Here is a 25057-nt window from a genome sequence, read left to right on the forward strand (position 1 = left end):
ACCGGGGCTGAGCTACTGCTCCTACCAGGTGATGTCTGGTGGAAAACACGCACACACCTCGGCAACAGCCCATGTGTTTAGGAAGTAGCTTCAACCACGCGTAGGTGGAATTTACGGTCTCAACCCCTTCATGGAATGAGGATGACAACTACAGATTTTTTCCTTAAACAGAGTTCTATTTCAATAAATTCACTAAGTCCCTAAAGATAATTTATTGGTTTTAAAACTACTTTCATAAGAATACACATTCAGAACTCTTTTCTGAACGATGTTTAAACACTTCCATATAGTGCTTTGTATGAGAAGACGGGGATCACGTCACCAAAATGGACTTTCATGCCAAAACCCAAGCAACCACGGTAGACCTCGACTTGGTCTTCCCAAGGCAGGCACGGAACCAGTATTCTTCCCTCTTACTGGTCTGAAAAAGATAGCTTAACTTAGATATTCCAAAGATTCTTTACTTTTTGTTTTCTTTACTGGGACTCTTGAAGGCTTGTGCTTCGGTATCTCCAGAGTCTTCCCTTTCTCTCGGCCAGCAGCCGCTGTCCTCCCCACTCTGCGAGGTGTCTGTTCTATCTTTCTGCTTTCGACTTTTTTGCAAGTCAGCCATGAATTCTATGCTCTGCTTCAGGCTCTGAATTCTCTCCTAAAAATATTCAAGAATATTCTCATTGCATATTTGTCATTAATTTTTAAAGTGATGCATTTCTTTCTCACAATGTGAGTTTGCACTTACTCTGTCATTAACTAGGGAAGAAAAGCAATTAAATGTAATTACACCAAGAGAGTATGTTTGGGAACCAGGACAATACAGTCTATTCCTTCAACTCAGATAATTTAATTTCCAACATAAGAGAATGCTTTTTAACTTGACTACATCATCAAAACGTTCAAAGAGGAGAAAGCATGAATAAATACTAAGTATTCTTTGTAGTATTAGCTTTAAAAAGGAGAATTTAGTTTAACAGAATGGCTTATCTTTTGAAATTTAAAAATTATCAGATATTTCGAAAGCAAGAGGATGTGAACATGTGAAGCACCCTTATACTCTGGTATCCTAGGATAACCACTGAGGATGCTGGCACTTTTCTCTGTGTGAAAGCAACATGCTCCAAGGAGAATAAAAGGTTGGTAGCATAGTTTCTTTCCCAGAAAGCATAATGTTCTTCTTACCAAAGAAGTCCTGTTTCCATTTTGTGAAACATGTACTTAATTTTCAACTGCATTGATATGCTGTGAAATTTTCTTTGTGGTTAAGGGCTTGAGGTTTCTGGAGGCACATTTGTTTCTAGCGACTATTCTAACTTTTAACTCTGAGCACTGTCACTGGATAAGATATGGAGTGCAGTCTCCTTAGTGCTGCTTGGCAACGCCAGGGAAGACTTTTGCAGGACAATAGAAACAGAACTGGAAAGGACCAGAGGTCATTCAAATAAGAACAACATAGCCCAGAAATGCTAAATGCCTCACCTAAGGTCACAGAACCAGTGATGAAGGCCAGGCCTCCGGGGTCTCACGAGGGGCCCCGTCTCATCACACTGCTGAATTAGCAGTGCAGGCTGTGAGAGCCTCTAGAACACGCACCTGCTATTTTTACTGAACTTTTATTTTAAGGCAGCCTTAAAACTATCCAAGTACTATATTTCATTGTAGACAAAGATTTGGGTAGAGGAGAAAATACAAACCTTGTTAATTTATCATTATGCCAGTATTTCTCTAAGCATTACGCATACTAGCAAATTAGAACTACGCTATTTGTTAACATGCATTTCTTCATTAATAAATTACAATCATTTTCCCTCCATATCACTGAATATTTTTTAAATCAAGTGTTTTTAGTTGGTATTTTCTCCTGTGTACCATGGTCTAATTAACATTCCGCTGTTGGACATTTAGATTATTTCCAAGTTTCTACTATTACGAATAAAAGTCTCATGAACATCACTGTAAATAAATCTCTCCAAGAATATCTTTTTAGGATAAATTCCCCAAAGTGGGACTGTATATTAACTACATTAAAAAAAAAATTCTTAGAAGTGGAAACCTTAGGTCATCAGGCTTTTGATATGTACTGCCAAACTGCTCTCCAGAAAAGTTTTATCAATGTATATATCAGTGTTTGAAAGTTTCTCTGAATCCTTATCAAACGGAATAGTATTTAAAAGAATTTGCCAATTTGATTTTTAAAAACCTGTCTTATTTTAATACATACTTAAAAAATATTAGCGAGTGTGATTATCTCTGGAACTTTTTATCGGCCACTTGCGTACGTCACTTAGGTAACTCCTCACCCAGCTCTCTCTGGTACCTGAATCAGAGGCTGGCGCACTGCAAGGACTCAAGAAACGGTGTTAAAGGAATGGGCTTAGATCATGAAGTTTTCAGTTATCTTCTTATTTCCACTCTAGACTTTTATGAGGCAGAACTTACATTAAAAACATTTGGGAATTTTTAAAAACATAGCATACACAAAATTAAAAGAATTAGAGAAATTTAAATTTCAACACAAATCATTGAAAAAGCTGAGTTTCATTTTATTTTGAAAGTCTTTTTTAAAAAAAAATAATTAAGATTGTCTCCAAATCAGCATACTATTTATCAGTCCTCAATTTTACAATATTAAATGACCGAAAGGGCTTGACTCTTTGCCACAGCTAACACTTGGGTTCTTACACATGCCGCAGGCATGGCTGCCTGGCTTCACGAGGCGAGGACTACTGAGGCTGAGCAAGGCTGCATGGCCTGTCTAAGGTCACTCAGCGTCTCGAGGGCACAGCCAGGACTCGAACCCTGATTCCAAAGCCACTATGCTACAAACAGTAGTCTGTACTATTTTGTTTGTAGTATAAGGCAGCATTCTAGTGTTCATCTAGGAAATCAAAAAAGTTATTTGACTATGTCCATTCTTTATAAAAATGCCTACTAATAGTCACCATTTGTGTGTAAATGAAAAAAATGATCAATGACTGCTCTACAATCTTTACACTGAACAGTCAAAACCAGTGCTCTTTTACAAAGACACCGTTCATGGAAGGGTGTGCTGGGCTCCCTTGGGAGTACCGCTATTAGAAGAGTTAACTCAGAAGATCTAAATTTAAACATTTAAAAATCACTGTTGTAAGGATCCCTCCCATTTAGGGTGGAGAGAACAGTCAACAGGAAGCTATAACACAGGATGGGTAGGGCTCCTCAACAGGAAGAGATCTGAAAAAAAGGAAGACAACAGAGAGAGAAAAGGGAAAGTGGAGAAGAAAGTTTATTTTCTGTGCTTCCAGCCATCCCACCCCCAGTAAAATTCAAGAGATACTGGAATCTTTTGCATGTTATATTAACTACATATTTGAAGAAAAGAAAATAATGGTAGATCAAAGTTGATAAATTTACCTGGGATACTGAAAATTCAACTTTCTCCCAAAAATTTAATGTACATATTTTGGAGTGACTACAGACTACATTTGCAGGATGCACTTTTATTTCAAATGGAATAACAAGCATTTGTAGATTTTTAAACCTGAAATATGGCTTGGGTCTGGATTCTGAGTCTTCCTGCAAAGAGTGGGATAAACATTTTATAGTCCCCTTTCCTTTGTAGATTTTGCCAAAGATGGGTAACTGGTTCACATTACAGTTTCTTAAGTCTGTAGGAAAGGGTAGGAACTGATGCTGTCTGAATATTAGGAGTGCAAGAATAATCATCAGTCCAAATGTTTTCCTTTCCTCAGTTAAATGGATCCAAGAATCTTTTTAGAGCCAAGCACACAGACATCTGCACACCAAGACAATTCTTTAAATGTGAAAGTGCGATACAGATGGCCACTGTAATAAGTGGGAAGCCATGTGCATCTACACATGACTCATGCTTACTCTCCTGTAACTCCTCCGAGTCTGGGCCCAAGCTCTTCATTCTGATTTCTTTCTAATTCCTCCTGTCTTATACCCCCGCTCATCTCTTTTTCGCAAAATCCCTCTCCTGCCTTGCTCTCCTTTCTTGTAGTCTCCTGCCTACTCCAGCTCTTACCGAGAGTCGGCACCCTAATGCTAGCAATTATCTTGGGAGACTGCACTTTAAACCACCTTCTCCACACAGAACACCGAGGCCCAGCGTGGTTCATGTCTTGCCCGAGGTCCACAGTTAGAGCAAAGAGCTAAAGCCAGAACTCCGACTTCCTGTCGTGGTAAGGCGCCAGGATCATCTCAGTTAATTTCCCATCCTACTCAGAACCGTGAGTAAAACCTCAGACACGACTTATCTAGCGAGCTCTCCTTTGCTCCCTGCAGGTGCACAGCGAGCCAGTCAACTTCCGCCCCCCCCACCCCCGCCTTTCATCAGCGGTTGTTCTGAGACAGCACGTGTTTTTTCCGGCCATTAACCTCTCTTTTGAATAAACTGTCATGTTTACGCTGTCTCATGAAGCTTGATGGTGAAGTGTCCCTCCCACCTCAGCCACCTTACTATGGTACCAGTTCTGGTCTTTCCAGGGAGAGTGCTCCTGTGGGAAGGTGGCAATGAGCAGGTTACTGCTTACTGAAATTTTCTTTCTTTGTACCGGAAGGAGTTCCTGTGCTTCAACATCAGATTCCATCCTTCCAAGGGAAGTAGAGAGCTTTCCCCTTAAAAGGCCTCATAATTCATCTAATCAATCTTATCCTGGAATGCAGGGTATGTTTCTTTCACAGCAAATATCAATCTGGCGACTAACCAATTCAATAGCCTCTAAATAATTAGTAGTGAATGCGAATATTTATTTGTATCCATTCCAAATGAGAATTTCCTGCTTTAATTTTCTTTATATGAAAACTTTTTCATTTACTATTTCCTACTTCAATGCAATCTGCCTATAAAACTAGTACCGTACTGGATCTCTATCGCTCTAACCAAAAAACAAAGGTATGTAGATTTTATAATAGTTACTATTTATGAGAAAGAATTTCCTTTACCTGGCTAAGAATTTTCATCCCTGAGTGCAATAGCTTCTTTGCAGCTTTATAATAAATGGTCTCGGGTTTGTTGTAAATCATAGCATTAGTACACATTAGTTTGAAGTTATCCTGCAAAGAGAACATCAAGGAGAAAAGTGCATTTAAAACAAAACATTAAGAACCTTCTTGTCTCTGTTTGAAATCATTCAGGTCCTTGAAAAATTAAAACAGATAAAACTAACAAAAAACCCTATCCTTTTCTTTCACTGTTTACTAAACAACATTAAAGCAATTTATGTACGTTTTAAGACTAACAAAAGGAGTACTGCTAAGTTAACTTAAATATTCTACTACACTTCTTTCCAAATTCTTAAGACATTTTATAATGAACTACATAAACTTTTAGATCCCAAGAGGAAATTTCTAAATGGATTTCTTCGCTATACTCTTACCGCACACGAAATGAACCGGAAGAAAATACTTCTATTAAACAGAATAATTTTTAGGTTTTTTGTTATTGTTGTTGTTGTTTTGAGAGAGAGAAAGCGAGAGTGGATAGGGAGGGGGAAGAGGGGAATGGACAGAGGGAGAGAGAGAATCCCAAACGCAGGCTCCTCACGCAGCACAGAGCCTGACGTGGGGCTTGATCTCATGACCCTGAGATCGTGACCTGAGCCAAAATTAAGAGTTGGACCCTTAACTGACTGAGCTACCCAGGCACCCCTAGAATAATCTTAACTGAGTTCATGTAATTAAAAAATATTACTTCTAGTTTTAAAACAAACAGCTTAAGTTTCCATTTATGAATTAAGTAATTTCAAATCTTGATGAAAACTGTGACAGGGCTAAATTATCACAATATTTTTTAGGAAATTCAAATTAATTGAACAAAAATGTTAAAATATTTACACTAATTTTAAGTGTTTGGATACTATCCTAAGCTAAACATAATCTGCAGAATGCTACAAAATCATGCCAATGTGAAATAAACCATACAACCTCAAAGAGTTGGAACATGTAACCAGAGTAGCCAGATTATCAAAACTGAACTTTTGGGTTAAATTTCAAAGTACCTACATGTGCTGGAGAACTCAATTCCACTGCATAGTTTCATGGTTAAGTAATTTTTTTACATTGTATAAATGTGGCAGTGATTATGCCAAGCTCTGAGTTAAAATGGTAAAAACTCAACAAAAAAATTCCCCCTGAACAAACTCCTCCTCCATATCCAAAACAAGTATTCAAACCCCACTATTTAATAACTAGTGATGACAGCTTAGGACATTTAAATGGAATAAAACAGGTAGACTTAGTATTATCTGAAAGCGTATGAGAAGACAGACTCTAGGGTCACAAGAAGTCTGGTATTAAACTTAAAGTGGATGAAGTATGTGTGGATCCTTGTCCCTGCTGAAGTCTCTAATCAGTAAGAATTTGCTAGGTCCTAGATCTTTCAGAATGTGATGAAAGTCATGCATCCACTCCTCAAGCATACAGACACACTTCAGGTTGAACACAAAATTTTTCGTGTCATTTTAGCAGGTTCCCCTTAAAGGCTCATCCGTGGCTTCTGTCCAGAGGACCCCAGGTTAAGGACCCTTGCTATAGATTTTCTGAAAAGCTTCCATTCCATTAAGAATTATTAAATATATATTTTGGGAAACAGAGGCAAGCGAGGGAGGATATCGGATGACTATTAGTTATACCAAGGGACCACTGGGAAAGAGAGTATTGGGATTATTCCCCTGATCTGATCTGTTAAGGCAATTTGTAGATCCCATGAATCTTAACTGTCATGTGCTAGGCTTTATTGGACTTTGGGGTAATGGCACTTGGTCATTCAAAAAGCTAAACGACCTTTCTGCATACTTTTCAAGTAATTAAAAAAAACCCTGAAGAACCTAATGAGCTGATAAGCTAATTAATATTACATCAGGCTATTGATTTTTCCCCAAAGGAAAACGTAGTAATGTAGAAAACTCCAAAAAGTGAAAGTATTAGTTTATTTCAATTACAACAAATCTTAATAATCATTTGTGCAAAAACACTTAAGGGGCACATTTCTACTCTCTCCTGTCATCATAAAAGAAAGATCAGAGGAAAACTATTCACTAAAAGAAAAAAAAAAAACCAAACCCTGTGAAATTTTTTTCCATTAAGCAATAAGGAAGGAGGTCAGAAATATGCTGAAATAAACCGTTCTAGCCTAATTTTCACCAGATGAGAAGCTGGGAAAGTTTCCATTTCTCTGAATACAAGAGAATGTAATTCAGGTTTCCAGAGTAAGTGGAATGTTATCTATGCATTCAAATGGACAGTAAAGATAGAATTAAATACTGGTTTTATTCATAAATCTCAACTGATCAATATGTGGATTAAAAAAAGGTAAAAAGATAATCTGTAACTGATTAGGGTCTAGTACTCAGATAGGTCAGGTGAATACTACAGTGTTCACGTAGAAAAAATAAAGGCAAAACAGGTATTATCTAAACCAGTTAAGTTTGGGCGGTTTGATACAGAAAAAAATTTTAAAAACATGTGGTTCCTTTCTTTGAAGGTCAAAATGAAAAGTATACTGCTGAAATCAACATATACCATGACTACTTAAAGACAGAAAAACTTCCACTGTAACATCAGACACACACATCATCCTCTCGTGCCTTATGGGTTCTTCACTTCTAAGTTTTTAATTTCCTTCCTCTCTTTTGAAGAATATATGCTAAAAAAAAAAAATACAGCCAAATTGAGTTCAGGAAGCAACTGACTTTCATCATAGAAGTATAATTAAACTTTCGTTTAACTATTTCTGGACAAGCCAACTTATCCTCTATTCAAGAGACACGCTACACCTTAGTTGTCTAGAAACAGGAAAGGAAACTACTCTGTCACAACTTTCATTTAAGTATCAATTTTATCTATATTGGTCTGAAATGAAAAATCAGATATTTTTTCATTTTAAAGGTTGAAAATAAATATCGTAGAACACAACGAAATTCAAAATTTTTCTAAAATGCCTCCAAATAATAAAAGACAGCAGATGGGTTAGTTTGTCTGGTTTTTTGTCACCAAGCTCAAAAATGTTTTCTGAGACAGAAAAATACAAACAGTTTGGATATTAAAATAAACTTAATTCTCTGCAAAATAAGAGGTCAATGAGAAAGTTTCCTATTACCAGAAATGCAGATTTCTACCAACACTGTGTATATACAGTATCCAAGAGTTCGACTCTCAACTGAATAGTTATGTTACTTTGTATTAGGTCAATTTTCCAATCACAACATAAGTAACCATAGTTACCTTTAGTTCTTCTATGGACTGGTAATCATTGTTCTTAATCTTTTCTTTCATGGTACTAAAATCCATTGGGTGCTTAATGATCATGGAGTAGCCAGGAGCAATAAAATCAGTCACAGGAAATGAAAAGAAAGCACTTGGGTCTTTTCTGTGAAGATACGAAAAAGGCAGTTTTATTTCTACTACAAACAAATCTGGTCTAAGAGCAGGAGTCAGAAGAAACATAGTTAGTGTAGAAAGAATTTGCAGTATGCTAACATGTTCTTCACTGCAAACTGAAGGAATGATTTTATTTTTTAAAGATTTTATTTATTTGACAGAGAGAGAAAGCGAGCACAAGCAGGGAGAGTGGGAGAGGGAGAAGCAGACTCCCCGCTGAGCAAGGAGCCCGATGTGGGGCTCGATCCCAGGACCCTGGGATCATGCCCTGAGCCGAAGGCAGACACTTAACTGACTGAGCCACCCAGGCGCCCCTGAAGGAATGATTTTAAAGAGTCATAACTAATAACAACGTTAAGATGTTTTTTTTACATACTAGTTGTACCCTGAATACAGTGAAATCTTTTAAAATATGCAGCCTAATTAATCGGTAGCACCTCCTACACAGGGAAAAATGAAACAAAATAAAAGATCTAAGACTAACTGACCAATGTCTTGGCTCTTGGGAGATAAGCACTATGTATTTTTATCAACCATAGGGGAAAAGACAGAAAGAATAACTCTAAGTGCACAATGCAACCTTCCATACTGATTTCTCGGATTCTTGGTGGGCCACAGAATTCACGTGTGTATCTATATTTTCTTGATCAGTGGATCCGAGTTCTAGTGTGTGTAGGGGAGTACTCAAAAAACAGACATTAAACAAGTCCTCATACCACCCCCAAACTTAAGAACCAGTGCTTTCTACTGTAGGCTCTCAATTCTGGCTGTGCATGAGAATCAAGAGAGGAGATTTAAAAAAAAATTCTAGTTGCGGCGGGTGGGGAGGAGGCGGCTCACCCTAGACCCACTGCATCAGAATCTCTTGGGCAGGAGGGTTTGTCCAGGCACTGGTACTGGTAGGGCTGAATACCGGTATTGTGGTATTTGGCACTGGTAATTCTAGTACTGACAGGGTTGAAAATCATTGCATATGATGAGGTCATTAGATTGATTTTTTCTCTGGAAAGCTGGCAAACCAAAGTTTTCTTACTCCGAATAACTGTAACAATAAAAATGGTTTAAAAAGTAGTAATAGGAGCAACTTTTAGAATGTATTTACCACATGCAGGCCCAATGGTAGGTGCCTGATGTATTTCATATCTAACCCTTACAAGAGCCCTCAAGGTGGTGGCAGCCTCATTTAGAGATGAGGGAACTGGGGCTCAGAGGTCAAATCTTTTGTTCTAGGTCATAAATCTGATGGAAGTTAGAGCTGGAATCTAAACTCAGCTATTTGTTCTTCCTTAGCAGGATGCCTAGGTTGTGAGACTAGAAAATAAAGAATAAGCAAAAATACAGTCTGTCCCTAGTAGTTACTATGAATAACAACACTGATCATCTCTGGAGGACCTCTTCAGAGCCAATTATCCACAGCCCCCTAGAATCGGTCATTTTAACAGAACCCTAATCAACTACACTGTTTATCAGCATTTGGCCTGAGCCTCAAGGATGATGAATTAGTAAAAACCATTCAAAAAATGTGGCTCTGGGTTCTAAACCCCAAAATGTTTTGAGAAATGTCAATGTCCTTGGACTGAGACTTTTTTTTTTTTTTAAGATTTTATTTGAAAGAGAGAGACAGAGATGCATGAGCAAGGGGAGGGGCAGAGGGAGAAGCAGGCTCCCCACTGAGCAGACAGTCCAATTTGGGGCTCAATCCCGGGACCCTGAGATCATGACCTGACCTGAAGGCAGACACTTAACCAACTGAACCACCCAGGCATCCCTAACAGAGAGCTTGTTAAGTGGATTTCTTTTAAGTTGACATCATTAAGCTACATCCCAGTTTTATGTTACAAAAAATAAAACTTCAAAGGCAGCCAAAACACTTTATGATCATACATTCTAATAGAGCTGGAATACCTACTGCTTACCTGTTCATATTTGGGGATAAGTAATGAATGACTTATTCAAGTGCAAAGACTTGAGATGTAATTTTCTCAATTATCCTGTAACACCAAAAAGGGAGGGAGGCCACTAACTTTTCATCTTAACTGCAAAGCTGAACAGGTGCTGAATACAGAGAGCACAAGAGGCTTTAACTTACAAAATGATTTGTAATGTGTTCTGGGGTTGACACAGAAGGACAACCCAGTGAGAAGAAAGTTCACTATGAAAATATATGCTCTCCATCTATGAATCTTCTGCAAATAATATGTCTTTGAGCTGAAAATTCAAATTCTGAGACAGGTATCAAAAACATGTATTTTAATAAATACAGAGTTACTCTTTTCCCCTTGATTAACTTAATATTAGTTTAATCTAGATACTGTAATTTTTAGAACAAGATTTTGCATGTAAGAGAGGGTCAGAAATCCTGTTTCTTCTCCCAGACTTAATAATTATTGAATATTCACAGCACGATAAGCACTGAACAAATATATAGAAGGTATTTTCATCTATTAGCAAAGTGAAAATATCTGTATTGTTTATTCCTGGTTTAAAACTTTAACATCAGAAGTTACTTTAAAGAGAAATTTGCCATTAAGAGTATTAGGTAACACTCTTCAAGTTGCCAGTTAAAACAAACCAAAGGAGAACATTTAAAAGTCAGCTTCTTAAAGTACTTTCTACTGCCAGGCAAAATATTTATCATCCACTTTAAAATCAAGTACATTTGGATCTAGGCCACAAAATGTGGCTTTAAATAATCAAAAATAGAGAAGTGGTTTGGATCCTATATTTCCCATTTTAGTTTCCAAGTTATAAAAATGTTGGAAAAAACATTTACCTCTGTAATTGTCTCATCAGCTGATTCAAAGCTTCTTGAAGGGGTGTCTGTTCTACTTCTAAAGCAAAGGAAAAAGAGAAAGTGTTTTCAAAAAGGAAGATTCTACAAAGTATAGTTTATCTTATTTTCTTTCTATGAGTTACCTCATAACTATCATTAAATATCTCATACAGAAATTCTATTTCTCTTACAAATATACTGAAGTATGAGAGTATCAATTCAAAATTACAGCGAATTTAAAGCTCTTATGCAGTGATAGAAAAAAGAAAACTTAAAAAAAAATTCAATTAAACAGCTTTTAAAATATAACTTAAAAACTAAAAACCCACTCTCCCTGGCTACAACCCTTAAAATAATTTCAGCCTCCTCATTCAGGGAAGTTAATTCAGAGTTATTCCAACCTTCTTGTTTGGCTAAAGAGCTTGTGAGAGGCTTCTCAGGAGGCAAGTCTAATCTTACAGGGGCCTGGCACTGGAGGTCTTTTTCTGCCTCATTCTCCACACGGTCCCGATCTCGCTTCTTTTTATCCTCCTAAATGGAACAAAGGGAAATAATTAAGAAATACTTCAGAATTAATACCTTTAAAACAAATAATACTCATCTCATTGGGAAAAAAAAAAAAAAAACCCAAAACAAAAAAAAAAAAAGACATCACTCAGGAAAAAAAATCGAGTCTTAATAATGAAATCTTAATGTATTTTACTGCCATCTACTGGAAAAGGAGAGAATAACAGTTCATACAGGGGGAGGGGGAAGTAGTGCTTCTATATCCTGGAAATAACCAATCAGAAAAATACTACTATTCACAAAAGCAAGATAACATACCTAGGAATAAATCTAATAAAAGATGCCTGATACCCTATAGGGAAAAATTATGAAACATTATTGAAAGATCGTTGTGGAAGGCCTGAATAAAGGAGATATACCATGTTCATGAATTGAAAGACAGTCAATTCTCTCCCAAGTAATCTATAAGTAAAATGTTATTTCAGTGAAAATTGTAAGAATTTTTCAAGAAATTTGACAAGCCAATCATAATTTATCTTGAAGACTGAATCAAGAATAATCCACACAGTTTTGAAAAAAATCACAATAAGTTGTATCTTATCGGATAGTAAGTATTTATATAAAGTGATAATAATTAAGACAACGTGGTTCTGACACAGGTACAAACAGACCAACATATAGAGTCCAGAAACAGACTTGTACACATAGAAAAGTCTTGTTATATCAGAGGTGGCATTATAAATCAATGCCAAAAGGGTAGTGCTGGGATAGCTGGTTATCTACATGAAAAAGAAAATAAAATTAGATCTCTATCTCATATCATAAGCAAAAGGAAATTCCAGATAAAGACTTAAATGTACAAAGCAAAGCTTTAAAACTTCAGCTAAATATAAAGAATCTTTATGACCCAAGAGTAGGGAAAGATTTTCTTACCCATAAGCAAAGCCAAAAGACTAGCTATAGACTGAGATAAAGTACTTGAAACACAAAAAACTCATAAAATACTAGCAAAAATTACATGAAGAGCATTTATTCAGGTAAAATTCAGGTAAAAAGGAAAATGGGTAGAAAATGGGTAAAAGATATCACAGGTAATTCCTAGAAGAATGAAACATGACAACTAGCACAAGCTCCCGAGAACTGTGGGAATTATAAATTTAAAAACCAGAAGGCATTTCCTATCTCTCCGATTGGCAAAAATTAAAATGCCTGAAAATGTCAAATTTTGATAAAAACGTAGAGAAACTGGGCTCTCATACCTTACGGATGGGTGAGTAAACAGGTATAACTGCTAGGAGAACCATTAACGATACCTGGTAAGGCTGATGATTCCTTTACCCTACTTCTCAGCTATTCTACTCCTGGGCATACACCCTAGAGAAACTTCTTTTCACACAGTATACATGAAAGACAGGTATAAGAATATTTACTGCCACACTCTGAAATAGTAAAAAATTATGAACAATCCAATGTCTAAAAGGAAAATGGCTTAATAAATTGACTATTTACACAGCAGGTGAAAAGAATAAGCTAAAGTTATATTGTATCAAAACGTATAATGTCTCGAAACAATTTCTAGAGACAAAAGTTGAGAATGTGTTGTCAGTTTTGTAGTTTGAAAATGTGTAAGCGTATATTATTCACAGATCTATGTAGAAGTAGTAAAATTACAAAAACAAGTATGCAAGTGATGCAAATGAAACTCATGATAATGGTTCGCTCTAGGGCAAGAGAGAGGAATGGGATTCTGGAAGAACACACAAAAGGCTTCAGCTGGGGGCACCTGGGTGGCACAGCCGTTAAGCGTCTGCCTTCGGCTCAGGGTGTGATCCCGGCGTTCTGGAATCGAGCCCCACATCAGGCTCCTCTGCTGTGAGCCTGCTTCTTCCTCTCCTACTCCCCCTGCTTGTATTCCCTCTCTCGCTAGCTGTCTCTGTCAAATAAATAAATAAAATCTTAAAAAAAAAAAAAAAAGCTTCATCTGGATCTACACTCTAACTTCTTTAAAAAACAACAACAAAAAAGCCCCCAAACCAAAAAATCAAGCAAAAGGTACAATGTTGAGATCTGCTAAAGCTGGGTGGTTGGTATCCAGGTGGTAGTTTCATCGTTGTTTTTTCTTTTTTTTTAATTAAATTTGTAAAAAAGTTGTCCAAAAATGTCTATCTTATGCCTCTGAGAATCAAGATTCTCAATAGGATCTTAACAACTCCAAAACGATTTTCTTGGCTTATGTCCCCATTTATTATTGTCCTAGAATCTAGAGCAGTGGTTCTCAAAGTGTGCTCCTTGAGCAGCACCATCAGCTGGGAAATTGCTAGAAGTGTAAATTCTGAGTTCCCACTGCGGTTTTCAAGCTTCAGTGTGCATCGGTATCACCTGAAGAGTTTGTCAAAACATTAATATCTTGGCCCTGTCTCCAGAATTATCCATCTAGTAGGTCTAAAGTAGAGCCCATGAGTATCACCAACAAGTTTCCAAGCCGTAACAGTGTTGCTGCTACAGGAATCACACTTTGAGTATCACTGATACCGAGCTTCCTTTCTAAGGGTCCAAAGCATCTAATACAGAATATACGACTGGCTTAAAAGCTCCAGAGAAAAATGCTGTAAACTGTACTCATCATGCACTCGATCTCAGTACCATCAAGTTGATTGATGTCTGTTTTTTATGGCTTCGTGACAGATTCTGCAGCAGCAAATTTTGACTTTGGAAAGTTTTTTATCTTTTGCCCGGGAAACCTGGCATGAACCTTTTGCAGGCTGGCAGGTTGCCATCCGTTCAATGGAAAAAGACCCCCTAGAGACACAGATTCCTTCTTCTTAAATGTAAATTGTGGAGTGAGGACAGCTTGGAAGGCAATAAGCACTCTCCTAGGTGGAAAGAACTAGGGCCATAGTGCCAGGAATCTAGAGCAGGGGTTGGCAAGCTTTTCTGGTAAATGGTCAGATAGTATATAATTTAGTTTTGTGGTCCATTTGTGGTGCATAAGAGGGTCCAGGCAGCAGGTCTGTCACAACTACTAACCTTTGCTGTTGTGGCATGAAAGCAGCCATAGACAATACATAAGTGAATGGGTGTGGCTGTGTTCCAATAACACCTTATTTATAAAACCAGGTGGCACCGGCCATGGTTGGCTGATGGTCTATAGGCTCAAGTTCTAGCCCCAGCTTCATCCTTAACACACTCTGTGACCTTCTGAGGCAACTCATTTATCATCAGGCCTCTTCATCATCCACAAGATAGAGATTTAACTGATTTTATTTATTCTACAAAGTCAATGAGATGGTGAAATGAGGTCAAGTAATAGAAAAGTTGAAAAAGTACCAAAGGAAGGTACTGCCTAATAACGTTATCTTGTCAGCCTGGTCTACAGTAACCACCTAATTTTCACTATGACAAGAGAATACAGCCTTCTGGGCTAGGGTCCAAAAGAGAAAGAGAATATAAAAACCTATACTTGGACACTACCCTAAACTGAATGGAGATATTGTAATGTGTTACTGCCAGATTAGGAATTAACAGACCTGGCGTCTAGTTTGCCAGAATGTGACCTTGAACAGGTTACCCCACCCGCTCACTCAGTTTCACCTACAAAACAAGAGGCTTTGATCTCTCCAGTTCCTTCTCACTTAAATTTTTGATTTCAACCTTCTTATTTTCTTCATGATTCAGAATATAGTAGAGAATCTTGCTGTGAATGTCCCTTACTAAACGTCACACAGATATATAAAACCAAAATTAACACAGTTATACTCAACAGTTAGTACATTTTGCCAATTACACATAGAGAATGAAACAAAAATACTTGAGCCTTTTAACTTCAGGTAGCCAAGGAAGAAGGGTTTATAGTCACAGTTTATAAATGGGCTCAGATTCTGGCTTGCCACTTATCAGCTATCAGACTATAGATACACTATATAATTTTGGGGAGACTAATTTTCTTATCTTTAAAATACACAAGAGGGGTGCCTGGGTGGCTCAGTCAGTTAAGTGGTCTGCCTTTGGCTCAGGTTACGATCTCAGGGTCCTGGGATAGAGCCGAGCCTTACTTCAGGGTCCCTGCTCGGCAGGAAGTCTGCTTCTCCCTCTGCCACTCCCCTGGCTTATGCGCCCTCTCTTTCTCTCAAATAAATAAAATCTTAAAAAAAAAACCCACACACAGTCGTACCTCAGAAGATGATTTTGAGGGTGAAATAAGATAGTGTATGTGAAATTTCCGTGGAGTATTTTCTCACGGCGTTCACTTATTCACTCATGCATTCAACAAATAAATGAGGTTCTACTGTGTGGACACACTGGTGGATAAAACACACACAGCCCTGCCCTGAGGCAGCCGAGAACGGAACAACAGAGACACACATTAAACAACTCATTAAAAAACCCAAACAGATTTCATGGGGAGAATAACTGTTGGGTGAATCTAATTTAGACTGGACAAGTGTGGGAAGGCTTCTATAAGGAAGTAACATCTGATCTGAGATCTGAAGGATAATATTTAGCCAGGCTGGGGGTGGAGGTGGGTGGGTGGAAAGAGCATTCCAGACACAGTAAGTATCCTCTGCATAAGAGGGTCCAGGCAGCAGAGAGGAACCACGGCTATTTCTGTTAACTACAAACACACTGGACTTCATTTCAGACTCTATTCACAACTCAATGCAAGTTATTAATTTGTGAATGGCACTTTTGAAGCAAATCTCTGTTCATTTTATAACACTCATTGCACTATCTTATAAACACATCTGCCTCTTGCACTGGAGTTCCTCGTGGGTAGCGTCCCACGTTATTTTCAGCTCTGTACCTCCAAGCTCAACAACGCCTAATACATAATACTTGCAGAATTAATTACAAGAGACAGCATGAAACAGGAATGTGAAAGCATGCAAATCAACAGCGGAAGTCCTTAGTTACAAGTACTGTCCTCCAGGTTAACTACTTTTGGAGGAGAGCTAGATCTAGATACATAGATCTCTAGCTATATTCAAATAATGCTTCCAATGTGCAAAATAATTCCAGGACTTCCCTGTAACAGGTGATTTCAGAACGTAATCGAAAAATCAGTCTTACTACTTTGAAGGGATGCCTCATTTGGGCGAAACAGCATCAACAGACTGAAAACAGCATCTGCTGCACAATTTAGGTGTTAGGTCTCCTATCCTTCCCCCAGCATCCCGAGGCAAAATGAGAAACACTTTCCTCTGGACTCCCAGAGCACTTCATTTATACCTCTGTTAGAATTTACCAGGCCATGAAGTTTATCTATCCTTTCACATCTGATTCCCCGCCCAACTCTGAGCTCCTCCTACAGGGCAGGAGCTGTATTTTATTAATCCTCACCGCCTGAATCTAGTAGAAAGTCGGGCATACAAGAGGTGTCCGGTAAATGTACACTAATAAATAGCCTTCCCATCAGAGGAACACCACCACTCTCAAGCTTTTAGAGTCCTTCCTTCTGTAGGGGCGCTGGCTAGCTCATTTGGAAGAGTGTGTGACTCCTGATCTTGGGATCAGGGGTTTGAGCCCCACGCTGGGTGTAGAGATTACTAAAAAAAAATAAACTTTAGGGGTGCCTGGCTGGCTCAGCTGGTAGAGCATGTGACTCTTGATCTCCGAGTTTTGAGTTCAAGCCCCACGTTTGGTGTAGAGATTACCAAGAATAACAATAATAATAAACTTACACTTACACTTAAACACACACACACACCAAAAAGAGGATGGCCTCAGAAGGAAACCAGAATGGGAGGATTTTCTGTCAGGAGATCCTGGGTATGGTAGATGTCACACCAAACAAATCAATGAATTGTTTTGACAGAATTTTCATTCTGCTTAATTACAGTCATTCATTTCTTCTCTCTAGTTATGAGCTATCTCATCCTCTATGCCTCAGTTAGCCGAGCAATACAATGAGATACCTACAGTACCTATCCCATAGGGCTATTTGTAAGAAGACAGTAAACGTACTGGCATACAATAAACACTCAAATATTAGTTCTGAGTATATATTTCCCTTGGAATCTGGTTTAGTGCTTTAATAAAACAGGTGCTTACTGGAATTTACTGTATGTGAATAACAGCTTAAAATTTTCATTAAAAGTTTTAACCTCAGCTTTATAAATAATATCCTATATGTTAATGCTTATAATTTAAAATTTTTTAAAAACCTCTCATTATCCTGGTAAGATCTCTAGCAAAGGGACTAGTCTAACTTCTTTGAGCATCTAAACCTGAAGCTGACTTGCAAAGCTGTTAAAACAGAATTTGGTTTAGGATTATGTTTTTCAGGGGCGCCTGGGTGGCTCAGTCGTAAGCGTCTGCCTTCAGCTCAGGGCGTGATCCCAGAGTCCTGGGATTGAGCCCCGCATCAGGCACCCTGCTCTGCTGGGTAGCCGTTTCTCCCTCTCCCACTCCCCCTGCTTGTGTTCCCTCTCTCACTGGCTGTCTGTCAAATAAATAAATAAAATCTTTAAAAAAAAAAAAAGGATTATGTTTTTCAGGAGTACAGGTCTGAGTTTCAATAAAGGAATTCAGAGCTCTCATCTGAGCTCTTCCGTTAGAAAACTTTCTAGGTAGCTCTCCTTACACCCAGTCTCTGCTCCTCAATAGCTGCTAGATGCTGCTAACAGATTAACATTACTAAGGCTCAACTTTTATCATTCTTCCACTCAGAAAGTCTCTGACTGCTTAGGGTCATCATAGTCAAGTTCAAACTTCTTCCTCTGACACCTCACCTGCCGTTCAGGTCTCATCCTTTACCCCCTTTCCTTTATTCTGTGCTTAAAAAGAAAACTCCTTTCTGTCCCCTAAACACACCCTCACACTTGCCCTGCTCCATGCTACTGTTCTCAGTCCTCTGCTGGTATGCAGCGTCCTAACCTCCGAATCTCTCTGCAGCACTGTGGCGTTCTCTTCAGGCATCAGCTTCTAAATCAGTACGCAGGTGAAAACTGGGTCGTCAGATTACCTTTGAAAAGCCCTGCAGTAGCCAATAAAGTACAATACTCATGGCTGTACACACAGAATCCTTTACATTTAATCGTACAAGAAGAAAAGAACCTATGTTACAAATATAGCTCAGAGTACACAGTTGATCCCATGTTGCTTGAACCATGCAGTGTTAACATCACTATGCTCTGACTTCTAAAGACTGGCTCAAATGCGGTCTCCTGAGCAAAGTCTTCTGTGATTTCCCCCACCCAGCCCAGGGCCTCTGCAGAGCCTCGGAGCTAGAACTCTCTGCCTCTGTTAGGGCACTGATTTTAACCTCCGATGTACTGCGAAGGGAGTGGAGGGCGGTGCCCCTCTAACAACTCTTTTGTTAATGACCTCTTGAGGGCAGGATTTGAGTTCTTGTTCTGGCACCGACTGTGCAACTTTGAGTAACTTACTAACCTCTCTGAGCCTTAGTTTTCTCATCTGTAAAAGAGAAGATAGCATGATCTGGCACGTCTACTTTTGGATATATATCCAAAAGAACTGAAAGCAGGTTCTTGAAGAGATACTTGCACACTCATGTTAACAGCAGCATTATTTGTAATAGCCAAAAGACAGAAGCACACCAAATGTCTACTGATGATGAATGGATAAACAAAATGTGGTATATTCAAACAACAAAATATTATTCAGCCTTAAAAAGGAGGGAAATTCTAACACCTGCCACAACATCGATGAACCTCCAGGAAAGTATACTAAGTAAAACAAGCCAGTCACAAAAAGAAAAATACTGTGTGATTCCACTTCTATGAGACACCTAGAGTAGTCAAACTCATAGAGACAGAAAGCAGAATGGTGGCTACCAGGAGCTGGAGGGTGGGGGATATGGGGAGTTGTTTAATGGGCATGAAAAAGTTCTGGAAATTGGGTGTACAACAATGTAAGTATACTCAACACCACTTAACTGGACGCTTACAAATAGTTAAGATGGTAAAGTTTATGCTATATATATTTTACCACAAATTAAAAAAAAAGCGATAGTAATACCAGCTTCATAGGTTTATGGTAAAGAGTAAGGGGAGATAACATACATAAAGCAGTAAGCACAGAACCCAGCAAGTAATATGTATGTGTTCTGTGTAAAGTGTTGACGTGGTTTTTTAGTAGTCATGTGTGTGTGTTGTTGTTGTTATTTCACTTAAAATGATTTTGTAAACACTTCTGTAGTTTCCATAAATCACATTGTCAATGTAATGCCCAAAACAGAATTTTACTTATTGCCCCTCCATTTTACTTCACTGTCCTCTCGTGCCTATATTACTAGACCAAATGACGTGAGCATTTTTCATCAGCTATTATTTTATTTGTTATATGATGTGGAAATAAATAACTTGAAAATGTAAGCTGGATCTTTAGGAAAGGGTGATGTTACATATAATAAGAATTACATAATAAGAATTACGCCAGCACAAAAATTCTTTGCTCATCACTCAGTATTCCAATGCTCAGGGGGAAAAAAAAAAGCCAATACTTTCATAGGGATGGTGTCTAAATTATGGCCTGATTAAAACAAAGGGATATATATAGTATTCCTAATGCTCTGGTTGGTATGAAATGCCACCACTCTACATAGAGAAATACAAACAGATACTAATAAATCTGTTTGGGCATTTTAAACTAATATAACCAGGGCCTTCCCTACTCACGAGAAGAATATCACTTAACTCAAACACTTTTGAAAAATTAAAGGGTTTTATGTTGTATGTGTGTGCTTTCCTAAAACTTTATCTTCTGCAAGAAAAAGATCCTTAAATTTTATTAGGCTACGAGGTCTCCACCCTCTTCCCCAACTCAAAGACATTTCCCAGCCTCTCTAGGGTGGCCATGTGGTTAAGCAAATTCTGGGTGATGAAATATAAGCAGAAGTTACATACGCCTTTCAGAAACACGCTTTAAAAGGGAAAGGGCATACATTATCTTTTCCCTGCATCCTTCTTCCTTCCTGCCGCGTAGAACTGACAGAAGCATCACTCGTCTCTCAGAACCACACATCCCCCAGCTGCTCCCAGTCCCGTGGGTGTCACATAGCTGATTCTCCCCAAGAAGACACCAGAGGCAATTGCTGTCCTAAAACTCTCTGGAGATTCAGAACATAGCTCAGAGAGGAGTGTCCTTCTAAAGCCTCCCTACCTAGACAACTAGCAAAAGAACACCCTCTCCTCATCCCCAGTCTGGCCTGCAAAAAAGGGATGATCCAAACAGCCTCTACAGACCCAATGACACTCCAAAGAATGTCCCCTGGTCCCTGGCCCTGAGTCCTGGGGAAATGGGACCTTGCACAAATCCACTTCACTTCTCTGAGTTTCCATTTTACCTTTTATAAAATGGAAACTAACCTACCTGTCCTATTCTGCAGGGTGTTCAGTCCAAATAACACTATGAGTGCAAAAGCATCTTAATTTACAATGGAATCAAAATATAATGAAGGCTAATGACATTGAGAGCCACAGTCAAGAAAGAGCAGAGTGGCTGGAACAGAGGGGGAGAATTCCAGGAACTTATCCTGAAGATATCCTTACAAAAGTATATAGAGATTTGTGTCCATGAGACTCACTGCAGCTTTATTTGTAACATTTAGACATAATATTATATAAAATAAAATATGGTCCCTCAATACAACCAGATACTGTGTACTTAATAAAAAGAATGAGGTAAGTGATGAAGAAATGAAGAACACAAGCATATCAGCTGTGTTACGGTGCCAGGACTAAAATCAGAAGTGGTTACAAGGGGCGACCTCACCTCCCAGTTAAATGAGATGAACAAAGTACAGAAGAGACAGGGGATGAAAGCCGCCCACACACCTGGGAGATGAGAGGCAAGTGGAGGAGCGTGCAGATCACAGACAGCAAGCTACCGCCTCCGTGCAGAAGTGGACACCTCGGAGAAGAGTTCACACCCCAGAAACCTGGAAAAGCTCAAACCTGGAGCCACCAGGAACCAGAGAGTCTGGAGACTGGATACCAGTCAGGAGTGGGGAGAGATGCTGGACTGAAAGCAGAGCAGGGCGTGGGAGGACCTTCAGTCTCTTCCTCAGTTGACCCTCAAAATACCAGCAGTCAGGTAAAATCCTTGTTGCAGGAGGGATTTTTCTCTGGAGAAGACTTTTGGGGGTTCCACCAAAACGATCAGGTCTCAGCTTAGTGACTCTATAGCTGACGAACTGTCTAGATACAAAGTATCTCATCGTTCATTGGGCTTTTGTGCTGCACACTGAAATACAGAGTAGGAAGGCTCAACTAATAACTAAGGGATGCTGTTACTGTAAAAAGAGGAGACCAAGAAAATAAACTGAAGAACTTGAGGGGAAATAGAGACAAAGCAGGGAGCAAAAGAAAACTTAACAGGAAGGAAAAAAAAAAAGGCAAAAAACCCATCAATTGATATCCTCTGAGAAAAACAAGAACAGGGTGCTATTAAAACAAGGGCAATGAGAAGAAGATGCTTTCAAAATTCTAGGAGACAGTAATTTTCAATCTGGAATTCCATGCTGAGTGAAACCATCAGTCTACAGGAGCAGACTGTATGAGGGCAGAATAAAGATGTTCAATCACATAAGGACTTAGGAAAACCTACCTCCTATGAATGCTTTCTTAGGAAGTTCCTAGAGTTCAGATTCCACCGGAAAAAAAGGAATAAATCAAGAAGACACAGGATCTAGGAAAGAGGCAAAGGAGGGTCCCAGAAAGCCTAGAGAACAATCCAGACTAGAGCAGGAAGGCATGGAGGGCTACAAGATGGCTGTCTCAAGAAAAGGGGAACTGTTTGGCCATGTGAAAAACAGAAATCAGATGGGTTTTACAAATCAGTCAGAGTTTGGGAAGAATTGGTACATGATAACCAAACCAATGAAAACAATGAACAAGGGATCAAGACCAGATCTGTATTTATTATACTTGCCACCAGTGAACAATAATTAAACAATGAATACTGATTTAAGCAACAACTGTGATATACCTATACTGGGAGAATGCAGGAAGGGAAATTGGGGGCAGGAAGCAGTATTAGAACACTAATTTAAATTCTCATCTTCTATAACAGATCAGTAAAAGATGTAAACTGATAAATCAAGAAACGACAACATAAACCTACATTTAAAAAGGGCAACAAATACCCAAAGAAAAAACTAAAAAGTTTGAGAAGTAAAACTCTAGGCTAGGACAGGAGACTGCTTTTGTGTTAAAAGCCTCAAAGTACTCTTGACTTTTAAAAACTATGTTCATGAACCACTTCACAAATAACAAAAAATAATTAAAAAAAACAAAACAAAACAACTGGTTACCTCTAGAGAGAGAGACTGTGTGAGGGACTAGGATGAGGAAAATTTATTGCCCTCCTTTTGTTCACTTCTGTACTGCTTGAATTTCTTAAACCACATGCATACACAGCTTTTACAACTTAGGAAAAGAAAACAGTAGATAGTTCTATATGTATTGTCGCAGTCTAGCCAAAGGCAATTAAAAATTGAGACAAAAAATAACAGACTTAAGAAATTCTAAAGAGTTTCTAAGATTTAGTGACTTTATGTGTTTAATCACATGGAACAGAACATTGCTATTACATATAAACATAAGAAAAATTAAAAAGTTAACTTAGGGAAATCTATTTTTAAGACACAGTAATTGATTAAGTCACTCAGTGACAGGTTAAGTCTGGGAACTACAAAAGTCTAGGACAATTCCAGATACATATATGATCAACCATGAGAGTTCATTATTATTATTTTGTGATAATAATGTCTTGTGAACCAAGAGACCAGCTACTTTTCCCCCCTTTTTCCTACCGAGGGATCTGCAAATGGTTAAGAAAATGCTTATTTTTATCACTGGTGTCATACCCCTTAAAGGTCTCCCATCGAACTTTCTCTTCAACAGACTCAAGCTGTAAGATCAAAGCTGCTCCTTATATGTATCTAGCGTTATAATATTTACTTCAGAACATAAACCTGAACCCCAACAGATCCCTATCACTTCTGAACTGATGATTTTTGACAAAGTTCCAACACCGAGGCTTTTCTAAGCGTGACTTTTACCTTTCCTGGGTGGAGAAAGTACTCCGACACGGCTCCTGAAATTCAGGGCTTAGCTGCTCGCTCACCTGCTGGGAGGGTAACTAAGAGGATCATTAAATCGAGAGTTGCTGACACTCACAGCTGATTCATGTTTCTGTGCTGCCCTGTTCCTCCTCAAACAAGGCGGATTTTACAGGCGTTTTAGCGTCTCGCTAGACACAAAGAGAACAAAGTTAGGCCGGCAGCGGGCGGCGGGAACTCTTGAAAAGTGGTACCACCAGCAACGCTGAAGCCACAGAACGACATTTACCTTTACTCGTCTCCGTTTTCTCCCCTTTTCTTCCCCTGGAACCTGCTTCTCTCCTTTCTTTCGCTTTTTCCGCTTTCTGTCCTTGTGTTTGTCATGATCGTTTTTGTCTTCGAAGAGGCTTGAGTCGTGCCCCGAGCTGCCCGTGGAGAGCTCGGTGACTTCGTTCCCTCCCACTTTGAGGACCAGCTTCAAGGGCTTCTCTACATACTCTTAAAACAAAAGGAGAGAGCCTCGGTTACGGGCGGGACGCGCCGGGCAGCGGCCACAATGCAGAGGCAGCGTGGGCAGAGGGAGAAGCCGGAGCCACGGCCGCGGCGGCTTTGGGCACGCAGCGGGCGCCCCGCCGAGCACCTGTTGACTGACGGACACTCGCCCAGGGGGTGCCCCGAACGCTGCGGGCCTCCGGGGGCCGTCTCACACCTCCCGGCAAGAGTCCCGCCGGGGGCCAGGGGTCTGGGGTTCGAATGCGGCCCCCGCCTGCGGTCTGCGCGGCCTCCTGCGGGCTGCGCCCCCTTCGCGGGTCCCGGCCTGCCCGTGGGAGGTGCGGCCCCCGGCCCGCCTCGGGAGCTCGAGGGTGGTCTCGAAGGAGCGAGGACCCTCCTCCCCCTCCCCCCGCTCGCCAGCCTAGAGCCGCCGCGGGCTCGCCGCCCCCCACTCCTCACCCTCGTAGAGGTGTTTGTCCGACTTGTGCTTCTTGTGCTTCTTGCCCATATCCGACCGGGCCCCGGTGCCCGCCCCCCGCGCCAGGCCCAGGCCGTGCGGCGCCGCTTCCGGTCCGGGCCAGGCAAGCGGAGGGCGGGAGCGGGGCCCGCGAGACCCCGCGCCGCGAGGCAGGGGGGCGGCGTGCGCCGGGCGGCGCGAGGCCCCTCACGAGAAGACGGCGCGCGAGACCCGGCCGTAGCCCGAGAGCGGCGCGGGGCTGCGAGCGGCCGGCGCGGAGGCGGGAGAGAGGGCCCGCCGCGCGCGCAGGGTGAGGCCGGCTGCCCGTGGCGGCCCCTGGCGGCTGGAGGTGGCGCTGCAGGCCACGGGCCGGGGGCGGAGTCCGGGCCGGGGGCGGAGTCCGGGCCGGGGGCGGGGTCCACTGCTCAGA

The 25057-nt window shown here is 40.1% G+C and overlaps 1 protein-coding gene across 2 annotated transcripts in view; it reads right to left on the bottom strand.

Annotated features, from left to right (window-relative positions):
• The window catches only part of BRD7 (bromodomain containing 7), a 35372-nt gene extending 10521 nt beyond the window's left edge, over positions 1–24851 (bottom strand). Inside the window, exons 1-7 of one of the 2 annotated variants that reach the window (XM_026494728.4) lie at positions 24630–24851; positions 23968–24176; positions 11551–11680; positions 11150–11207; positions 8221–8365; positions 4942–5052; positions 465–649 (exon numbers count right to left, since the gene is read on the bottom strand). In XM_026494728.4, coding sequence (XP_026350513.1) covers positions 465–649; positions 4942–5052; positions 8221–8365; positions 11150–11207; positions 11551–11680; positions 23968–24176; positions 24630–24678 — 887 coding nt within the window. In that variant the 5' untranslated portion in view covers positions 24679–24851. The remainder of the gene's footprint in view (positions 1–464; positions 650–4941; positions 5053–8220; positions 8366–11149; positions 11208–11550; positions 11681–23967; positions 24177–24629) is intronic. The other variant, XM_026494729.4, reaches the window with a different exon arrangement.
• Positions 24852–25057: the final 206 nt, after the last annotated feature.

This window comes from Ursus arctos, unplaced genomic scaffold (genome assembly GCF_023065955.2).
Source record: "Ursus arctos isolate Adak ecotype North America unplaced genomic scaffold, UrsArc2.0 scaffold_19, whole genome shotgun sequence".
NCBI lineage: Eukaryota > Metazoa > Chordata > Mammalia > Carnivora > Ursidae > Ursus > Ursus arctos.